At 34.1% G+C, this 18,851-nt stretch overlaps 1 protein-coding gene across 1 annotated transcript; it reads right to left on the bottom strand.

Moving 5' to 3' along the window:
- Positions 1–252: 252 nt before the first annotated feature.
- Positions 253–2,479, bottom strand: LOC128501018 (cytochrome c oxidase assembly factor 7A). The gene is made up of 3 exons (XM_053470399.1): positions 2,331–2,479; positions 1,587–1,727; positions 253–950 (listed from the first exon to the last, which is right to left on the bottom strand). Exons 1-3 carry the CDS (start codon positions 2,434–2,436, stop codon positions 502–504), a joined length of 696 nt encoding a protein of 231 aa, XP_053326374.1. The 5' UTR covers positions 2,437–2,479; the 3' UTR covers positions 253–501.
- Between the last annotated feature and the right edge of the window lie 16,372 nt (positions 2,480–18,851).

Genomic DNA, 18,851 nt, shown 5'->3' with positions numbered 1-18,851 from the left:
GTTAAACATACACAGGCTCTCATTCGCTGCAACTTTCCAGCTACCATCAGCATCTGAACATATACCGTACATAACGTATATCAGAGTCCCACAATGCGGACAATGTACAATGTTGTGTACGATAAAAACATTTAGTATAACGTTTATGTTGTTTTGTCTACGTTTATGCTTATGTATCCTGAATTAGGGAAAATCGTTGTTGCATCCAAAACATGTCAAAGATTTGGAGCAAAAATAAACAAATTCTGAAACTAGAATCAAAAAGTATTTTATTGATCTGCCTGAATGTAATCAACACGCAGACATTTTCCACAATCACGCCTCAATTTTTCCATTTTCCTGGACATAAAAACAAAAAGGTCAGTGTGTGCATGTACCTTACTAATGTACCCAGCACATTATATATTTAGGGACTGAACTTCAGTATAAGAACAATGCTGATAGAAAGGTGCTATCAACATCCAAAATCACAGCTTTTCCTGTAATCAGCCCGCAAAGTTCTCATTCACCGAATGCAATTTGTGATACAGCTTCTTTCTGCTTTGTATGTAGTTCCTTAGCCCGCTTTTTCAAGGATTCTGCTTTGGAGTCATTTTGGCTCACCCCATCCCCCAGCTTGTACATGCGGCTAGCATTGGCGCATCCCCATATATGCCCCAGGTCACATGCCTTTTCGGAGTAATGTAGAGCCTTGCTCATGTCCTTAGCTATACCATTATCTCCTTGTAGATACATGGCGCTTAAATTAAAACAGCTTGCTGCCAGCTTGCCCTCACAGGCTTTCTCATAGTAATCTCTCGCCGATACAGGATCTGGTTTTTCATCATTTACACGTCCGTCGTGTAACAACAGTCCAACGTTGTGACAGGAGTCAACAGACTTCTTCCCACCCTTGTTGCAAGACTTCAGAAAGCAGTTGTAGGCAGCCTTCAGATCCACAGGCAAACCCCCTGCAGAAAAATATATATTTAAAAACGTTTTTTTATTAGACTCAAAATTATTGGAGACATTAGCTTAAAATACAGCCATGCATTATAGCAGGGTGTATGAATAGTTAAACTTTTGATGTAGCATTTTTTTCCAATTTAAACATTTAAATAACAATGTATTGATCTGTATATATCTATTTATTTTTACAAGCGTGTCTGGAGACAAATCGGAGCCATGGCCTCTTGTCATTTCCATGTAACCTTGCAAGCCAGAAAGCTGCATTGGCTCTAATAAATTCTCATTGTTTTCATAGTGCCTTCCAGCCGTAATCTATAAAGTTTGGGTTCCATGTAATAAAGGTCTATGATCCTGGCCAAGATTGCGGTAACAGCAAATACATCATATATTTTTAAATTAAAAAAAATTCTACGGCTCCACATTAATGTTAATGATTTGACTTCTTAGCACAATGATGAATAAATGACACAACTTTCAAGCGGGACTCCAAAAGGTTTTTGACCTGACAACTAATACCCTCCATAGCTTTATGCAGCATCAGAAAATGACCCTGATTTGCACCAGTATAGTGACTTAAAGCGTACATATATAGTCTTTTAACCCCTTAATAAGACATTACTGACAAATGAAATACGTACCTTTCCCCGTGACATAATATGCACCAAGTTTGTAGCAGCTCTCGCTGAGCTCGTTCTGCTCACAGTTCATCTTCAATAGTTTTGCCGCAGCCTCAAAATTTTTCTTGATTCCTTCATAATACTCTACGAGCCTATGGCAGCCTGAAAGAAACAAACATACACCCGGAATGATTCACTCGCGCTCATTAAACGGGGATATGACAAACACCGAATCAGTCCAATCAGCAGGGACACTCCATTAACGCTGATCAGTGCAATTGTTAAGTTGAGGAACACATTTAAAGCATCCAAATAAATATCATACTTCATGTACTGCCAGAGAACTTCCAAACGTGATATCAACATACCTGGAAACTCTCAAGATATGCCCCCCAGCCCAGAGTCTCAGAGCTTTTTGCCTCAATCTCAGGGTGAAGGGGCAGAATCTCAGGGTCACACAGTCTGTATCTGACTCACTCACACACTACACAGATCTGATTATGCCAAAGCTCTCCAGTTACACTTTTAAACACGAGTATGTCATGGTTGATATCCCTGCTTGAAGGCAGGTGACTGAAATAAATGTTTTAGAGGCATTTGGTAACGCATTCAGCACTTAATTCCGCATTTGATATAGGCTATTAAAGGGTGAATATTGAATGAGTTTCAGGGTCAGGTCGTTTAGAATGTTCCCAGTCGCCATAAGCAGAGTAAGTAGAGTCAGCGGTCCCTTTAAGCAGAGTCAGCGGTCCTTGGGTGTCTCACCTTCTGGCTGCTTTTCCTTGTAACACTGGTAGGTATACTCCGTACCGATATTATCCAAATACCCCTTCACTTCCTCCTCATTGAGAAAATCTACCGGCGCAGCCATGTTTCCCACATGCACCGGTCACCCTGAACTAGAAACTCCGCCCATAACCGGAAGTGACTTGGTCTCCTTGGTGATAGATCGGACAGCCACAGTCTCCGTCGAAAAGGAAGTAGGAACCGATCGAGCTTGGAAGTGAGGCTTGGACTAGCGGATCAACAGGCATACGACGATTTTAACCAGATGTGCATTTGAAAACGAGGCTTGAAACGCGGTGCGCGCTTTTTTTTGAGCCAAAAACTGACAGCTGCAGCTGCTTTCTAAAGCCATAGCTTTAATAAAAAAGTGTGACAAGGAACTCAGATAATCCTTTCTTTCTTCAGTGTTATTTGACTACGGCGTACCTGTGCGTGAACACATATAACAGTCTCCGTTTATGTGACATCCATGTTCAATATATAGTCGTATGTTTAAATTAACCAGATTTAACAGACAAGGAACGTGGAACCTGAAGTTCACAGCTCTGAATGAAAACAGCCCCTGCCCTGCATAATCTATTAATAATGAATGTCCCCAGTTACTGGTTCCTCTTCATATGACACATTTCCCATGTTCATTTAACGGTCTGACCATCTATGAGTCACACTTTCTTTTTTAATGATCAGTAAAACCACCTTGCTTCGCTACTTCAAATGTTCAATTACTGGCACAGCGGTCTCCTCTTCGTCTTTGTTGACATGACTTGTGGCAAGGGTGGATGTCAAGGGGAGGAATCGGTGCTGAATACAGAAATAAACGCTCCAGCACACATTCTCTATCCGAAAACCATTGTTGTCGGTCATGATATTTCGGGAAGCTTTTCTTAATAGTAATTACCCTAGTTTATGAATTATGCTTGCAGCTGTCAAAGAATAGCCTGCAGCATGTATAATGAACGCATGACTGGTCTGGAAATGGTTACTCTATTGAAAGCAGATCTTAATTGTTTCGATACCAGCTTGCAGTATGACGAGTTCACTTCGTACACTAACCCACCTTACACGCGTGGCGTACTTCTTGGGGCATTCAGGAAATTAGACATTTTCTGGTGTTAGGTATTCCTATGTTACCCCCTCGCTGTGCTTCCCCCGCTAAATGAACATATTGCTCTCTCACCTGGACCAAGTCATCATACATAGGAACATTACCGTGGTCTCTGCATGCATGGTTGCTTGTATTAAACAGTCTATGACTCAGTAGCACAGCAGGGGTTAATTCCCGCACTAGCATTGTTTGCAAAATGTATTGATCAAGAGTTTGCAGACAAGCCGGAAACGCACTAGTGAAATGTTATGACACTCCACCCATCAATTTAACTATCCATAATCAGAGGTGTATGTAAGGTATGGCACCTACCTATAGACGCCATTTGAAACTTGAAAGGGGGGCGGTTTTTAAACACTGTCTTTTTAAAAGGAGAGAGAGGGGCCCCTAACAATCGCTCAGCACCCCTCATTCTCCTCTGTGAGGCCTTACAATCTATTTCTCCTGGAGAAAGTATCACTTATGTATTTTATATATATATGATGCCATGCCTTATGCTCAGCTACTGGTTAGGAATGTGGTATGACTTTGGCTTGAAAGATTCTCAAATGTCAAGAACATGGCACAATGTCACATTTTTTAGGGAGGTTTTTTACTTTATATGTTTAGGTCTTTGTATCTTTGCAATGTTCAGTTTTAGTTTTCAGAATCGACCGCTGTGTTATTTTACATATTTTGCAGATCCCATATGCAGCTAGTTTAATTAGAAAAGAAAAACTTGGAACACATCTCAGCAAGAGTTAAAAGGTAAATACGTGGTTAAACCCAGAACTTCTACTCCGCACAAGAAGAATCTGTCATTGCCTTCTGTTTGACTGGTTATTCAGGGCCCTCAGTCAGAATAGTATCCAGAGACGTATCTTGGCAGGGTCCTGCCCTAGACCTTACTCGTGGGAATGCCCCATCCCCCCCACACACCCCTCTTTTGTACTATTCTCAGAGGGTAGTAGATAAATGGAACAGTCTCCCTGCAGAAGTGGCAAATACAGTGAGAGAATTGAAACAGGCCTTAAAGTGCCGGCGCCGCATAGCAATCCTCGGCTTATTATTAAAATATTAAGGGAAATTCTTTGTATTTCTTTCTTACAAAAGTCAGCAAATATGGTGGCAAGATAACAAGTGGACTTTGGAAATTAAGGACGATTGATGGACCATTGCTTATAGCAGCTAATACATAATGTCTGGGCTTCCCGGCAGCACCAAAGTATGTGACAACATGCCCCAGTCTTACAATGGACAGAACCACAATTGATACATTCAACCTTTGTACCCCGGAAAATAATAATAATGGCCAGTCAGCTTGGATTGTTAAAAGCCGCAACCAACACCATGTGGGAAGAGAACTGAATTCCATTCTTCAATGGTGTAAAAAAGATGTCGGAGACGCCAAGGATGAACGTTTAATCTGAGGACTGCGAGTCGGCGTTGGCCCTACTGATATTATATTCTGCTTACTGTATGGATTAAACTGTATCCCCCTTGAAGATAATTTACAGTTTAATATTAAGTGTAATTATGACTATAATCTCTGTTCTAAAAAAGTATTTATCTCCGTTCTCGTAGTTTCTTTAATATTTATGTGGATAAAATGTCTATAATAAAACAAAATCAAGTGATAAATCAGTTACAGTATTTGCTCGATTATAAGACGACCCCCCCAAAATCTGGATATTAATTTAGGAAAATAAGAAAAAGCCTGCATATAAGATGACCCTATAGGAAAAAAGTTTTACTAGTCAATAGTTTTAAAAACCACAACAGACAAAATGGTCATTTAATTTTATTTATTTATTATTAATTACAACATTAATTAATAGTTGCTGATCATGGTGACAGCTACCTCTGAACTCACGGAGAGTCACCTTTCAGCACACAGGAGAGGAAAAACCCCCTTAGGGGGAAACCTCTGGGGAACCATGGCATGAAAGATTGTCCTTCCCTCTGGACACTAAGAGGTTAACTGCGTACTTATACCTGTAGAGAAGAAATGGCAAAACGTAATAGACAAATAGCTCAACACGGAAGGACAAAACCTCAGTGGATAATTATGGCTCCACCGCAAGCTCATACCCTTGAATAGGCTGCATTATACATGGACATAGCATTAAACAACGACAAAGCATTACACATGGACATACCATTAAACATGGAGATAGCATTAAAAATGGAGATAGCATTAAAGATGGATATAGCATTAAACATGGAGATATCATTAAACATGGATATAGCATTAAACATGGATATACCATTAAATATAGACATAGTATTACGCATGGATATAGCATTAAACATGGACATAGCATTACATATGGATATAGCATTAAACATAGATATAGCATTACACATAGAGATAACATTAAACATGGACATAGCATTACACATAGATATGGCATTAAACATGGACATAGCACTACTCATAGAGATAACATTAAACATGAGGATAGCATTAAACATGGATATAGCATTAAATATGGAGATAACATTAAACATGGATATACCATAAAATATGGACACAGTATTACACATGGAGATAACATTAAACATGGACATAGCATTAAACATGAACATAGCATTACACATGGATATAGCATTAAAGATGGACATAGCATTACACATAGACATAACAATAAACATGGACATAGCATTAAACATGGACATAGCACTTCACAATACATGTATATGGCATTAAACATGGACATAGCATTATACATATAGATAACATTAAACATAGATATAGCATTACACATAGAGTTAACACTAAGCATGGATATGACATTAAACATGGAGATAGCATTAAACATGGACATAGAATTACATATGGAGATAGCATTAAACATAGATATTGCATTAAACATGGCTATAGCAAAAAACATAGGGATAGCATTAAACATGGACATCGCATTACACATAGAGATAACATTAAAAATGGACATAACATTAAACATGGACATAGCACAACACATAGAGATAACATTAAACATGTATATAGCATTACACATGGACATAGCATTAAACATGGATATATGGCATTAAACATGGAAATAACATTAAACATGGATATAACATTAAACACGGAGATAGCATTAAACATGGAGATAGCATTACATATGGACAGAGCATTAGACATGGAGATAACATTAATCATGGACATAGCATTAAACATGGACATAGCATTACACATGGATATAGCATTAAACATGGACACAGCACTGCACATGGAGATAACATTACACATGGATATGGCATTAAACATCTACATTGCATTAAATATGGATATAGCATTAAATATGGAGATATCACTAATCATGGAGACAGCATTAAACATGGATATAGCAAGAAACATAGGGAATGCATTAAACATGGACATAGCATTACACACAGAGATAACATTAAACATGGATATAGCATAAAATATGGATAAAGAATTAAACATGGAGATAACATTAAACCTGGACATAACATTAAACATGGGCATAGAACTACAAATGTAGAAAGCATTACACATGGATATGACATTAAACATGGACATAGCATTAAACATGGACATAGCATTAAACATGGACATAGCATTAAAATTGGAGATAGCATTACACATAGAGATAACATAAAACATGGAAAAAGCATTACACATAGAGAAAACATTAAAAATGGACATAGCATTAAACATGGATATGACATTGAAACATGGACATAGCATTAAACATTGACTCAGCATTAAACATGGACATAGTATAACACATGGACATAGCTTTACACATGGATATAACATTAAACATAGAGATAACATTAAACATTGAGATAGCATTAAACATGAACATAGCATTAAACATGGACATAGCACTCAACATGGATAAAGCATAAAACATGCACAAAGCATTACAAGGAGAGATAACATTAAACATAGACATAGCATTAAACATGGATATAGCATTGAACATAGACATAGTATTAAACATGGGCATAGCATTAAACATGGAAATATCTCTAATCATGGAGACAGCATTAAACATGGATATAGCATGAATCATGGAGATAGCTTTAAACATGGACATAGCATTACACATAGACCCAACATTAAACATGGATATAGCATGAAATATAGATAAACATTAAACATGGACATAGTATAACACATGGACATAGCTTTACACATGGATATGGCAGTAAACATGGACATAGCATTACAAATGGGCAGAGCATTAAACATGGAGATATCACTAATCATGGAGACAGCATTAAACATATATATAGCATGAATCATGGAGATAGCTTAAAACATGGACGTAGCATTACACATAGAGACAACATTAAACATGGATATAGCATTACACATATGGCATTAAACATGGATATAGCATTACACATAGCGATAACATTACATATGGATATAACATTACACATGGAAATAGCATTAAAAATGGACATAGCATTGCACATGGAGATAGCATTACACATGGACATAGTATTAAACATGGACACAGCATTAATCATGGACATAGCATTAACCATGGACATAGCATTAAACATGGACATAGCATTAAACATAGAGATAGCATTTAACATGGATATAGCATTAAACATAGAGATAACATTAAACATTGATATAGCATTAAACATGAACATAACATTACATATGGAGATATCATTAAACATAGATAAGGCATTAAACATGGACATAGCATTACACATAGACATAACAATAAACATGGACATAGCATTAAACATGGACATAGCACTTCACAATAGATGTATATGGCATTAAACATGGAAATAGCATTACACATATAGATAACATTAAACATGGATATAGCATTAAATATGGATAAAGAATTAAACATGGACATAGCATTACACATATAGATAACATTAAACATAGATATAGCATTACACATAGAGTTAACACTAAGCATGGATATGACATTAAACATGGAGATAGCATTAAACATGGACATAGAATTACATATGGAGATAGCATTAAACATAGATATTGCATTAAACATGGCTATAGCAAGAAACATAGGGATAGCATTAAACATGGACATCGCATTACACATAGAGATAACATTAAACATGGACATAACATTAAACATGGACATAGCACTACACATAGAGATAACATTAAAAATGTATATAGCATTACACATGGACATAGCATTAAACATGGATATATGGCATTAAACATGGAAATAACATTAAACATGGATAAAACATTAAACATGGAGATAGCATTAAACATGGAGATAGCATTACATATGGACAGAGCATTAGACATGGAGATTACATTAATCATGGACATAGCATTAAACATGGACATAGCATTACACATGGAGATAACATTACACATGGATATGGCATTAAACATCGACATTGCATTAAATATGGATATAGCATTAAATATGGACATATCACTAATCATGGAGACAGCATTAAACATGGATATAGCAAGAAACATAGGGAATGCATTAAACATGGACATAGCATTACACACAGAGATAACATTAAACATGGAGATAACATTAGACCTGGACATAACATTAAACATGGACATAGAACTACAAATGTAGAAAGCATTACACATGGATATGACATTAAACATGGATATAGCATTAAACTTGGAGATAGCATTACACATAGAGATAACATAAAACATGGAAAAAGCATTACACATAGACAAAACATAAAAAATGGACATAGCATTAAACATGGATATGACATTAAACATGGACATAGCATTAAACATTGACTCAGCATTAAACATGGACATAGTATAACACATGGACATAGCTTTACACATGGATATAACATTAAACATAGAGATAACATTAAACATTGAGATAGCATTAAACATGAACATAGCATTAAACATGGACATAGCACTCAACATGGATAAAGCATAAAACATGCACAAAGCATTGCAAAGAGAGATAACATTAAACATAGACATAGCATTAAACATGGATATAGCATTGAACATAGACATAGTATTAAACATGGGCAAAGCATTAAACATGGAAATATCACTAATCATGGAGACAGCATTAAACATGGACATAGCATTACACATAGACCCAACATTAAACATGGATATAGCATGAAATATAGATAAACATTAAACATGGACATAGTATAACACATGGACATAGCTTTACACATGGATATGGCAGTAAACATGGACATAGCATTACAAATGGGCAGAGCATTAAACATGGACATAGCATTAAATATGGAGATATCACTAATCATGGAGACAGCATTAAACATATATATAGCATGAATCATGGAGATAGCTTAAAACATGGACGTAGCATTACACATAGAGACAACATTAAACATGGATATAGCATTACACATATGGCATTAAACATGGACATAGCATTAAACCTGGGCATAGCATTACACATGGATATAGCACTAAACATGGACATTGCATTTCACATAGCGATAACATTAAACATGGACATTGCATTAAACATGGACATAGCAATACACATGGCTATAGCATTAAATATTGATTATAGCCTTACACATTGAGACATTATCAAACATGGACATTAATGGCATTAAACATGTAGATAGCATTAAACATGTAGATAGCATTAAACATGGATAGATCATTAAACATGGACACAGCATAACACATGGACATAGAATTACACATAGACATAACATTACATATGGATATAACATTACACATGGAAATAGCATTAAAAATGGACATAGCATTGCACATGGAGATAGCATTACACATGGACATAGTATTAAACATGGACACAGCATTAACCATGGACATAGCATTAACCATGGACATAGCATTAAACATAGAGATAGCATTTAACATGGATATAGCATTAAACATGGAGATAACATTAAACATGGATATAGCATTAAACATGGACATAACATTACATATGGAGATATCATTAAACATAGATAAGGCATTACACAGGGAGATAACATTACACATGGACATAGCATTAAAGATACATATAGCATTAAACATGGACATAGCATTACACATATAGATAACATTAAACATGGATATAGCATTAAATAGGGATAAAGAATTAAACATGGACATAGCATTACACATGTAGATAACATTAAACATAGATATAGCATTACACATAGAGTTAACACTAAGCATGGATATGACATTAAACATGGAGATAGCATTAAACATGGACATAGAATTACATATGGAGATAGCATTAAACATAGATATTGCATTAAACATGGCTATAGCAAGAAACATAGGGATAGCATTAAACATGGACATCGCATTACACATAGAGATAACATTAAACATGGACATAACATTAAACATGGACATAGCACTACACATAGAGATAACATTAAAAATGTATATAGCATTACACATGGACATAGCATTAAACATGGATATATAGCATTAAACATGGAAATAACATTAAACATGGATAAAACATTAAACATGGAGATAGCATTAAACATGGAGATAGCATTACACATGGATATAGCATTAAACATGGACACAGCACTGCACATGGAGATAACATTACACATGGATATGGCATTAAACATCGACATTGCATTAAATATGGATATAGCATTAAATATGGAGATATCACTAATCATGGAGACAGCATTAAACATGGATATAGCATGAAACATGGATATAGCAAGAAACATAGGGAATGCATTAAACATGGACATAGCATTACACACAGAAATAACATTAAACATGGAGATAACATTAAACCTGGACATAACATTAAACATGGACATAGCATTAAACTTGGAGATAGCATTACACATAGAGATAACATAAAACATGGAAAAAGCTTTACACATAGAGAAAACATAAAAAATGGACATAGCATTAAACATGGATATGACATTAAACATGGACATAGCATTAAACATGGATATGACATTAAACATGGACATAGCATTAAACATTGACTCAGCATTAAACATGGACATAGTATAACACATGGACATAGCTTTACACATGGATATAACATTAAACATAGAGATAACATTAAACATTGAGATAGCATTAAACATGAACATAGCATTAAACATGGACATAGCACTCAACATGGATAAAGCATAAAACATGCACAAAGCATTACAAAGAGAGATAACATTAAACATAGACATAGCATTAAACATGGATATAGCATTGAACATAGACATAGTATTAAACATGGGCATAGCATTAAACATGGAAATATCCCTAATCATGGAGACAGCATTAAACATGGACATAGCATTACACATAGACCCAACATTAAACATGGATATAGCATGCAATATAGATAAACATTAAACATGGACATAGTATAACACATGGACATAGCTTTACACATGGATATGGCAGTAAACATGGACATAGCATTACAAATGGGCAGAGCATTAAACATGGACATCGCATTAAATATGGAGATATCACTAATCATGGAGACAGCATTAAACATATATATAACATGAATCATGGAGATAGCTTAAAACATGGACGTAGCATTACACATAGAGACAACATTAAACATGGATATAGCATTACACATAGAGACAACATTAAACATGGACATAGCTTTAGACGTGGATATAACATTAAACATAGAGATAACATTAAACCTGGGCATAGCATCACACATGGATATAGCATTAAATATGGATAAAGAATTAAAACATGGACATCGCATTAAACATAGAGATAACAATAAAAATGGACATAACATTAAACATGGACATGGCACTACACATAGAGATAACATTAAACATGTATATAGCATTACACATGGACATAGCATTAAACATGGATATATAGCATTGAATATGGACAGAGCATTACACATGGAGATAACATTAAACATGGACAAAGCATTAAACATGGACATAACATGACATATGGATATATCATTAAACATGGACATAGCATTAAACATACATATAGCATTAAACATAGACACGGCACTGCACATGGAGATAAAATTACACATGGATATGGCATTAAACATCAGCATTGCATTAAATATGGATATAGCATTAAATATGGATATATCACTAATCATGGAGACAGCATTAAACATGGATATAGCATGAAACATGGAGATAGCATTAAACATAGATATTGCATGAAACACGAACATGTCATTACACATACAGATAACATTAAACATGGACATAGCATTACACACGGAGATAACATTAAACATAGACATAGCATTAAACATGGGCATAGCATTACAAATAGAGATTACAATGAACATGGACATAGCATTAAACATGGACATAGCACTTCACAATACATGTATATGGCATTAAACATGGACATAGCATTACACATATAGATAACATTAAACATTGGTATAGCATTAAATATGGATAAAGAATTAAACATGGACATCGCATTACACATATAGATAACATTAAACATAGATATAGCATTACACATAGAGTTAACACTAAGCATGGATATGACATTAAACATGGAGATAGCATTAAACATGGACATAGAATTACATATGGAGATAGCATTAAACATATATATTGCATTAAACATGGCTATAGCAAGAAACATAGGGATAGCATTAAACATGGACATCGCATTACACATAGAGATAACATTAAAAATGGACATAACATTAAACATGGACATAGCACTACACATAGAGATAACATTAAAAATGTATATAGCATTACACATGGACATAGCATTAAACATGGATATATGGCATTAAACATGGAAATAACATTAAACATGGATATAACATTAAACATGGAGATAGCATTAAACATGGAGATAGCATTACATATGGACAGAGCATTACACATGGAGATAACATTAATCATGGACAGAGCATTACACATGGATATAGCATTAAACATGGACACAGCATTGCACATGGAGATAACATTACACGTGGATATGGCATTAAACATCAACATTGCATTAAATATGGATATAGCATTAAATATGGAGATAGCGTTAAACTTGGAGATAGCATTACACATAGAGATAACATAAAACATGGAAAAAACATTACACATAGAGAAAACATTAAAAATGGACATAGCATTAAACATGGATATGACATTAAACATGGACATAGCATTAAACATTGACTCAGCATTAAACATGGACATAGTATAACACATGGACATAGCTTTACTCATGGATATAACATTAAACATAGAGATAACATTAAACATTGAGATAGCATTAAACATGAACATAGCATTAAACATGGACATAGCACTCAACATGGATAAAGCATAAAACATGCACAAAGCATTACAAGGAGAGATAACATTAAACATGGGCATAGCATTAAACATGGAAATATCACTAATCATGGCGATAGCATTAAACATGGACATAGCATTACACATAGACCCAACATTAAACATGGATATAGCATGAAATATAGATAAACATTAAACATGGACATAGTATAACACATGGACATAGCTTTACACATGGATATGGCAGTAAACATGGACATAGCATTACAAATGGGCAGAGCATTAAACATGGACATCGCATTAAATATGGAGATATCACTAATCATGGAGACAGCATTAAACATATATATAGCATGAATCATGGAGATAGCTTAAAACATGGACGTAGCATTACACATAGAGACAACATTAAAAATGGATATAGCATTACACATATGGCATTAAACATGGACATAGCATTAAACATGGATATAGCATTGAACATGGACATAAAATTAAACATAGAGATAACATTAAACCTGGGCATAGCATTACACATGGATATAGCACTAAACATGGACATCACATTACACATAGCGATAACATTAAACATGGACATTGCATTAAACATGGACATAGCAATACACATGGCTATAGCATTAAATATTGATTATAGCCTTACACATTGAGACATTATCAAACATGGACATTAATGGCATTAAACATGTAGATAGCATTAAACATGTAGATAGCATTAAACATGTAGATAGCATTAAACATGGATAGATCATTAAACATGGACATAGAATTACACATAGACATAGAATTACACATAGATATAAGATTACACATGGAAATAGCATTAAAAATGGACATAGCATTGCACATGGAGATAGCATTACACATGGACATAGTATTAAACATGGACATAGCATTAAACATAGAGATAGCATTTAACATGGATATAGCATTAAACATGGAGATAACATTAAACATGGATATAGCATTAAACATGGAGATAGCATTAAACATGGACATAACATTAAACATTGATATAGCATTACACATGAACATAACATTACATATGGAGATATCATTAAACATAGATAAGGCATTAAACATGGATATAGCATTAAACATGGTCATAGCACTACTCATGGAGATAGCATTACACATGGAGATAACATTACACATGGATATGGCATTAAACATCGACATTGCATTAAATATGGATATAGCATTAAATATGGACATATCACTAATCATGGAGACAGCATGAAACATGGAGATAGCATTAAATATGGACATATCACTAATCATGGAGACAGCATGAAACATGGAGATAGCATTAAACATGGACATAGAATTACACATGGAGATAGCATTAAACATAGATATTGCATTAAACATGGATATAGCAAGAAACATAAGGATAGTGTTAAACATGGACATAGCATTACACATAGAGATAACATTAAACATGCATATAGCATTAAATATGCATAAAGAATTAAAACACGGACATCCCATTAAACATATAGATAACAATAAAAATGGACATAACATTAAACATGGACATGGCACTACACATAGAGATAACATTTAACATGGATATAGCATTACACATGGACATAGCATTAAACATGGATATATAGCATTAAATATGGACAGAGCATTACACATGGAGATAACATTAAACATGGACATAGCATTAAACATGGACATAACATGACATATGGATATATCATTAAACATGGACATAGCATTAAACATACATATAGCATTAAACATAGACACGGCACTGCACATGGAGATAACATTACACATGGATATGGCATTAAACATCAGCATTGCATTAAATATGGATATAGCATTAAATATGGATATATCACTAATCATGGAGACAGCATTAAACATGGATATAGCATGAAACATGGAGATAGCATTAAACATGGACATAGCATTACACATAGAGATAACATTAAACCTGGACATAACATTAAACATGGACATAGAACTACAAATGTGCAAAGCATTAAACATGAACATAGCACTACACATAGAGATAACATTAAACATGGATATAGCATTACACATGGACAAAGCATTACACATAAAGATAACATTAAACATGGACATAGCACTACATATGTATATAGCATTAAACATGGATATAGCGTTACACATAGAGTTAACCTTAAGCGTGGAAATTGCATTAAACATGGATATAGCATTAAACATGTACATATCTTAAACACGGAGATAGCATTAAACATAGATATAGCATTAAACTTCAGCATATCATTACACATAGAGATAACATTAAACATAGATTTAGCATTAAACATACATATAGCATTAAACATGAACATGTCATTACACATAGAGATAACATTAAACATGGACATAGCATTACACACGGAGATAACATTAAACATAGACATAGCATTAAACATGGGCATAGCATTACAAATAGAGATTACAATGAACATGGACATAGCATTAAATATGGACATATCACTTCACAATACATGTATATGGCATTAAACATGGACATAGCATTACACATATAGATAACATTAAACATGGATATAGCATTTAATATGGATAAAGAATTAAACATGGACATAGCATTACACATATAGATAACATTAAACATAGATATAGCATTACACATAGAGTTAACACTAAGCATGGATATGACATTAAACATGGAGATAGCATTAAACATGGACATAGAATTACATATGGAGATAGCATTAAACATAGATATTGCATTAAACATGGCTATAGCAAGAAACATAGGGATAGCATTAAACATGGACATTGCATTACACATAGAGATAACATTAAAAATGGAGATAGCATTAAACATGGAGATAGCATTACATATGGACAGAGCATTACACATGGAGATAACATTAATCATGGACAGAGCATTAAACATGGACACAGCACTGCACATGGAGATAACATTACACATGGATATGGCATTAAACATCCACATTGCATTAAATATGGATATAGCATTAAATATGGAGATATCACTAATCATGGAGACAGCATTAAACATGGATATAGCAAGAAACATAGGGAATGGATTAAACATGGACATAGCATTACACACAGATATAACATTAAACATGGATATAGCATAAAATATGGATAAAGAATTAAACATGGAGATAACATTAAACCTGGACATAACATTAAACATGGACATAGAACTACAAATGTAGAAAGCATTACACATGGATATGACATTAAACATGGACATAGCGCTAAACATGGACATAGCATTAAACTTGGAGATAGCATTACACATAGAGATAACATAAAACATGGAAAAAGCATTACACATAGAGAAAACAGTAAAAATGGACATAGCATTAAACATGGATATGACATTAAACATGGACATAGCATTAAACATTGACTCAGCATTAAACATGGACATAGCTTTACACATGGATATAACATTAAACATAGAGATAACATTAAACATTGAGATAGCATTAAACATGAACATAGCACTCAACATGGATAAAGCATAAAACATGCACAAAGCATTACAAGGAGAGATAACATTAAACATAGACATAGCATTAAACATGGATATAGCATTGAACATAGACATAGTATTAAACATGGGCATAGCATTAAACATGGAAATATCTCTAATCATGGAGACAGCATTAAACATGGATATAGCATGAATCATGTAGATGGCATTAAACATGGACATAGCATTACACATAGACCCAACATTAAACATGGATATAGCATGAAATATAGATAAACATTAAACATGTACATAGTATAACACATGGACATAGCTTTACACATGGATTTGGCAGTAAACATGGACATAGTATTACAAATGGGCAGAGCATTAAACATGGACATCGCATTAAATATGGAGATATCACTAATCATGGAGACAGCATTAAACATATATATAGCATGAATCATGGAGATAGCTTAAAACATGGACGTAGCATTACACATAGAGATAACATTAAACATGGACATAGCATTACATATGGATATGACATTAAACATGGACATAGCATTACACATAGAGATACCATTAAACATGGATATAGCAGTAAACATGGATAAAGAATTAAAACATGGACATCGCATTAAACATGCACATAGCACTACTCATGGACATAGCATTAAACATGGATATATAGCATTAAATATGGACAGAGCATTACACATGGAGATAACATTAAACATGGACATAGCATTAAACATGGACATAACATTACATATGGAGATAGCATTAAACATGGACATAGCATTAAACATGGACATAACATGACATATGGAGATATCATTAAACATGGACATAGCATTAAACATACATATAGCATTAAACATAGACACGACACTGCACATGGAGATAACATTACACATGGATATGGCATTAAACATCAACATTGCATTAAATATGGATATAGCATTAAATATGGATATATCACTAATCATGGAGACAGCATTAAACATGGATATAGCATGAAACATGGAGATAGCATTTAACATAGATATTGCATGAAACATGGATATAGCAAGAAACATGGGGATAGCATTAAACATGGACATAGCATTACACACAGAGATAAAATTAAACATGGATATAGCATGAAATATGGATAAAGAATTAAAAATAGACATTGCATTGAACATGCACATAGCTCTACTCATGGAGATAGCATTAAACATGGATATAGCATTACATGTGAATTGCATTAACCATGGACATAGCATTAAACATGGACATAGCATTACACATAGAGAGAACATTAAACATGGACATAGCATTACACATGGAGATAACATTAAACATAGATTTAGCATTAAACATAGATATAGCATTAAACATGAACATGTAATTACACATAGAGATAACATTAAACATGGACATAGCATTAAACATGGGCATAGCATTACAAATAGAGATTACAATGAACATGGAAATAGCATTAAACATGTACATAGCATTACACATAGATATAGCATTAAACATGGACATAGCATTAAACATGGACATAGCATTAAACATGGACATAGCATTACACATGGATATAGCATTAAACATAGACATAGCATTACACATGGATATGACATTAAACATGGACATAGCATTAAACATGGACATAGCATTAAACATAGATATT

The sequence above is a fragment of the Spea bombifrons genome, chromosome 6, assembly GCF_027358695.1.
Source record: "Spea bombifrons isolate aSpeBom1 chromosome 6, aSpeBom1.2.pri, whole genome shotgun sequence".
NCBI classification, from domain to species: domain Eukaryota; kingdom Metazoa; phylum Chordata; class Amphibia; order Anura; family Pelobatidae; genus Spea; species Spea bombifrons.
This window is presented reverse-complemented; position numbering and strand designations above follow the sequence as displayed.

Bases quoted from the DNA above. Each gene is read 5' to 3' on its own strand.
- LOC128501018 (XM_053470399.1), bottom strand. From the start codon at position 2,436: ATGGCTGCGCCGGTAGATTTTCTCAATGAGGAGGAAGTGAAGGGGTAT. The intron at 1,728-2,330 runs GTGAGACACCCA...TGTTTCTTTCAG, and splicing joins CAAGGAAAAGCAGCCAGAAG to GCTGCCATAGGCTCGTAGAG. The intron at 951-1,586 runs GTACGTATTTCA...ATTTTTCTGCAG, and splicing joins ATATTATGTCACGGGGAAAG to GGGGTTTGCCTGTGGATCTG.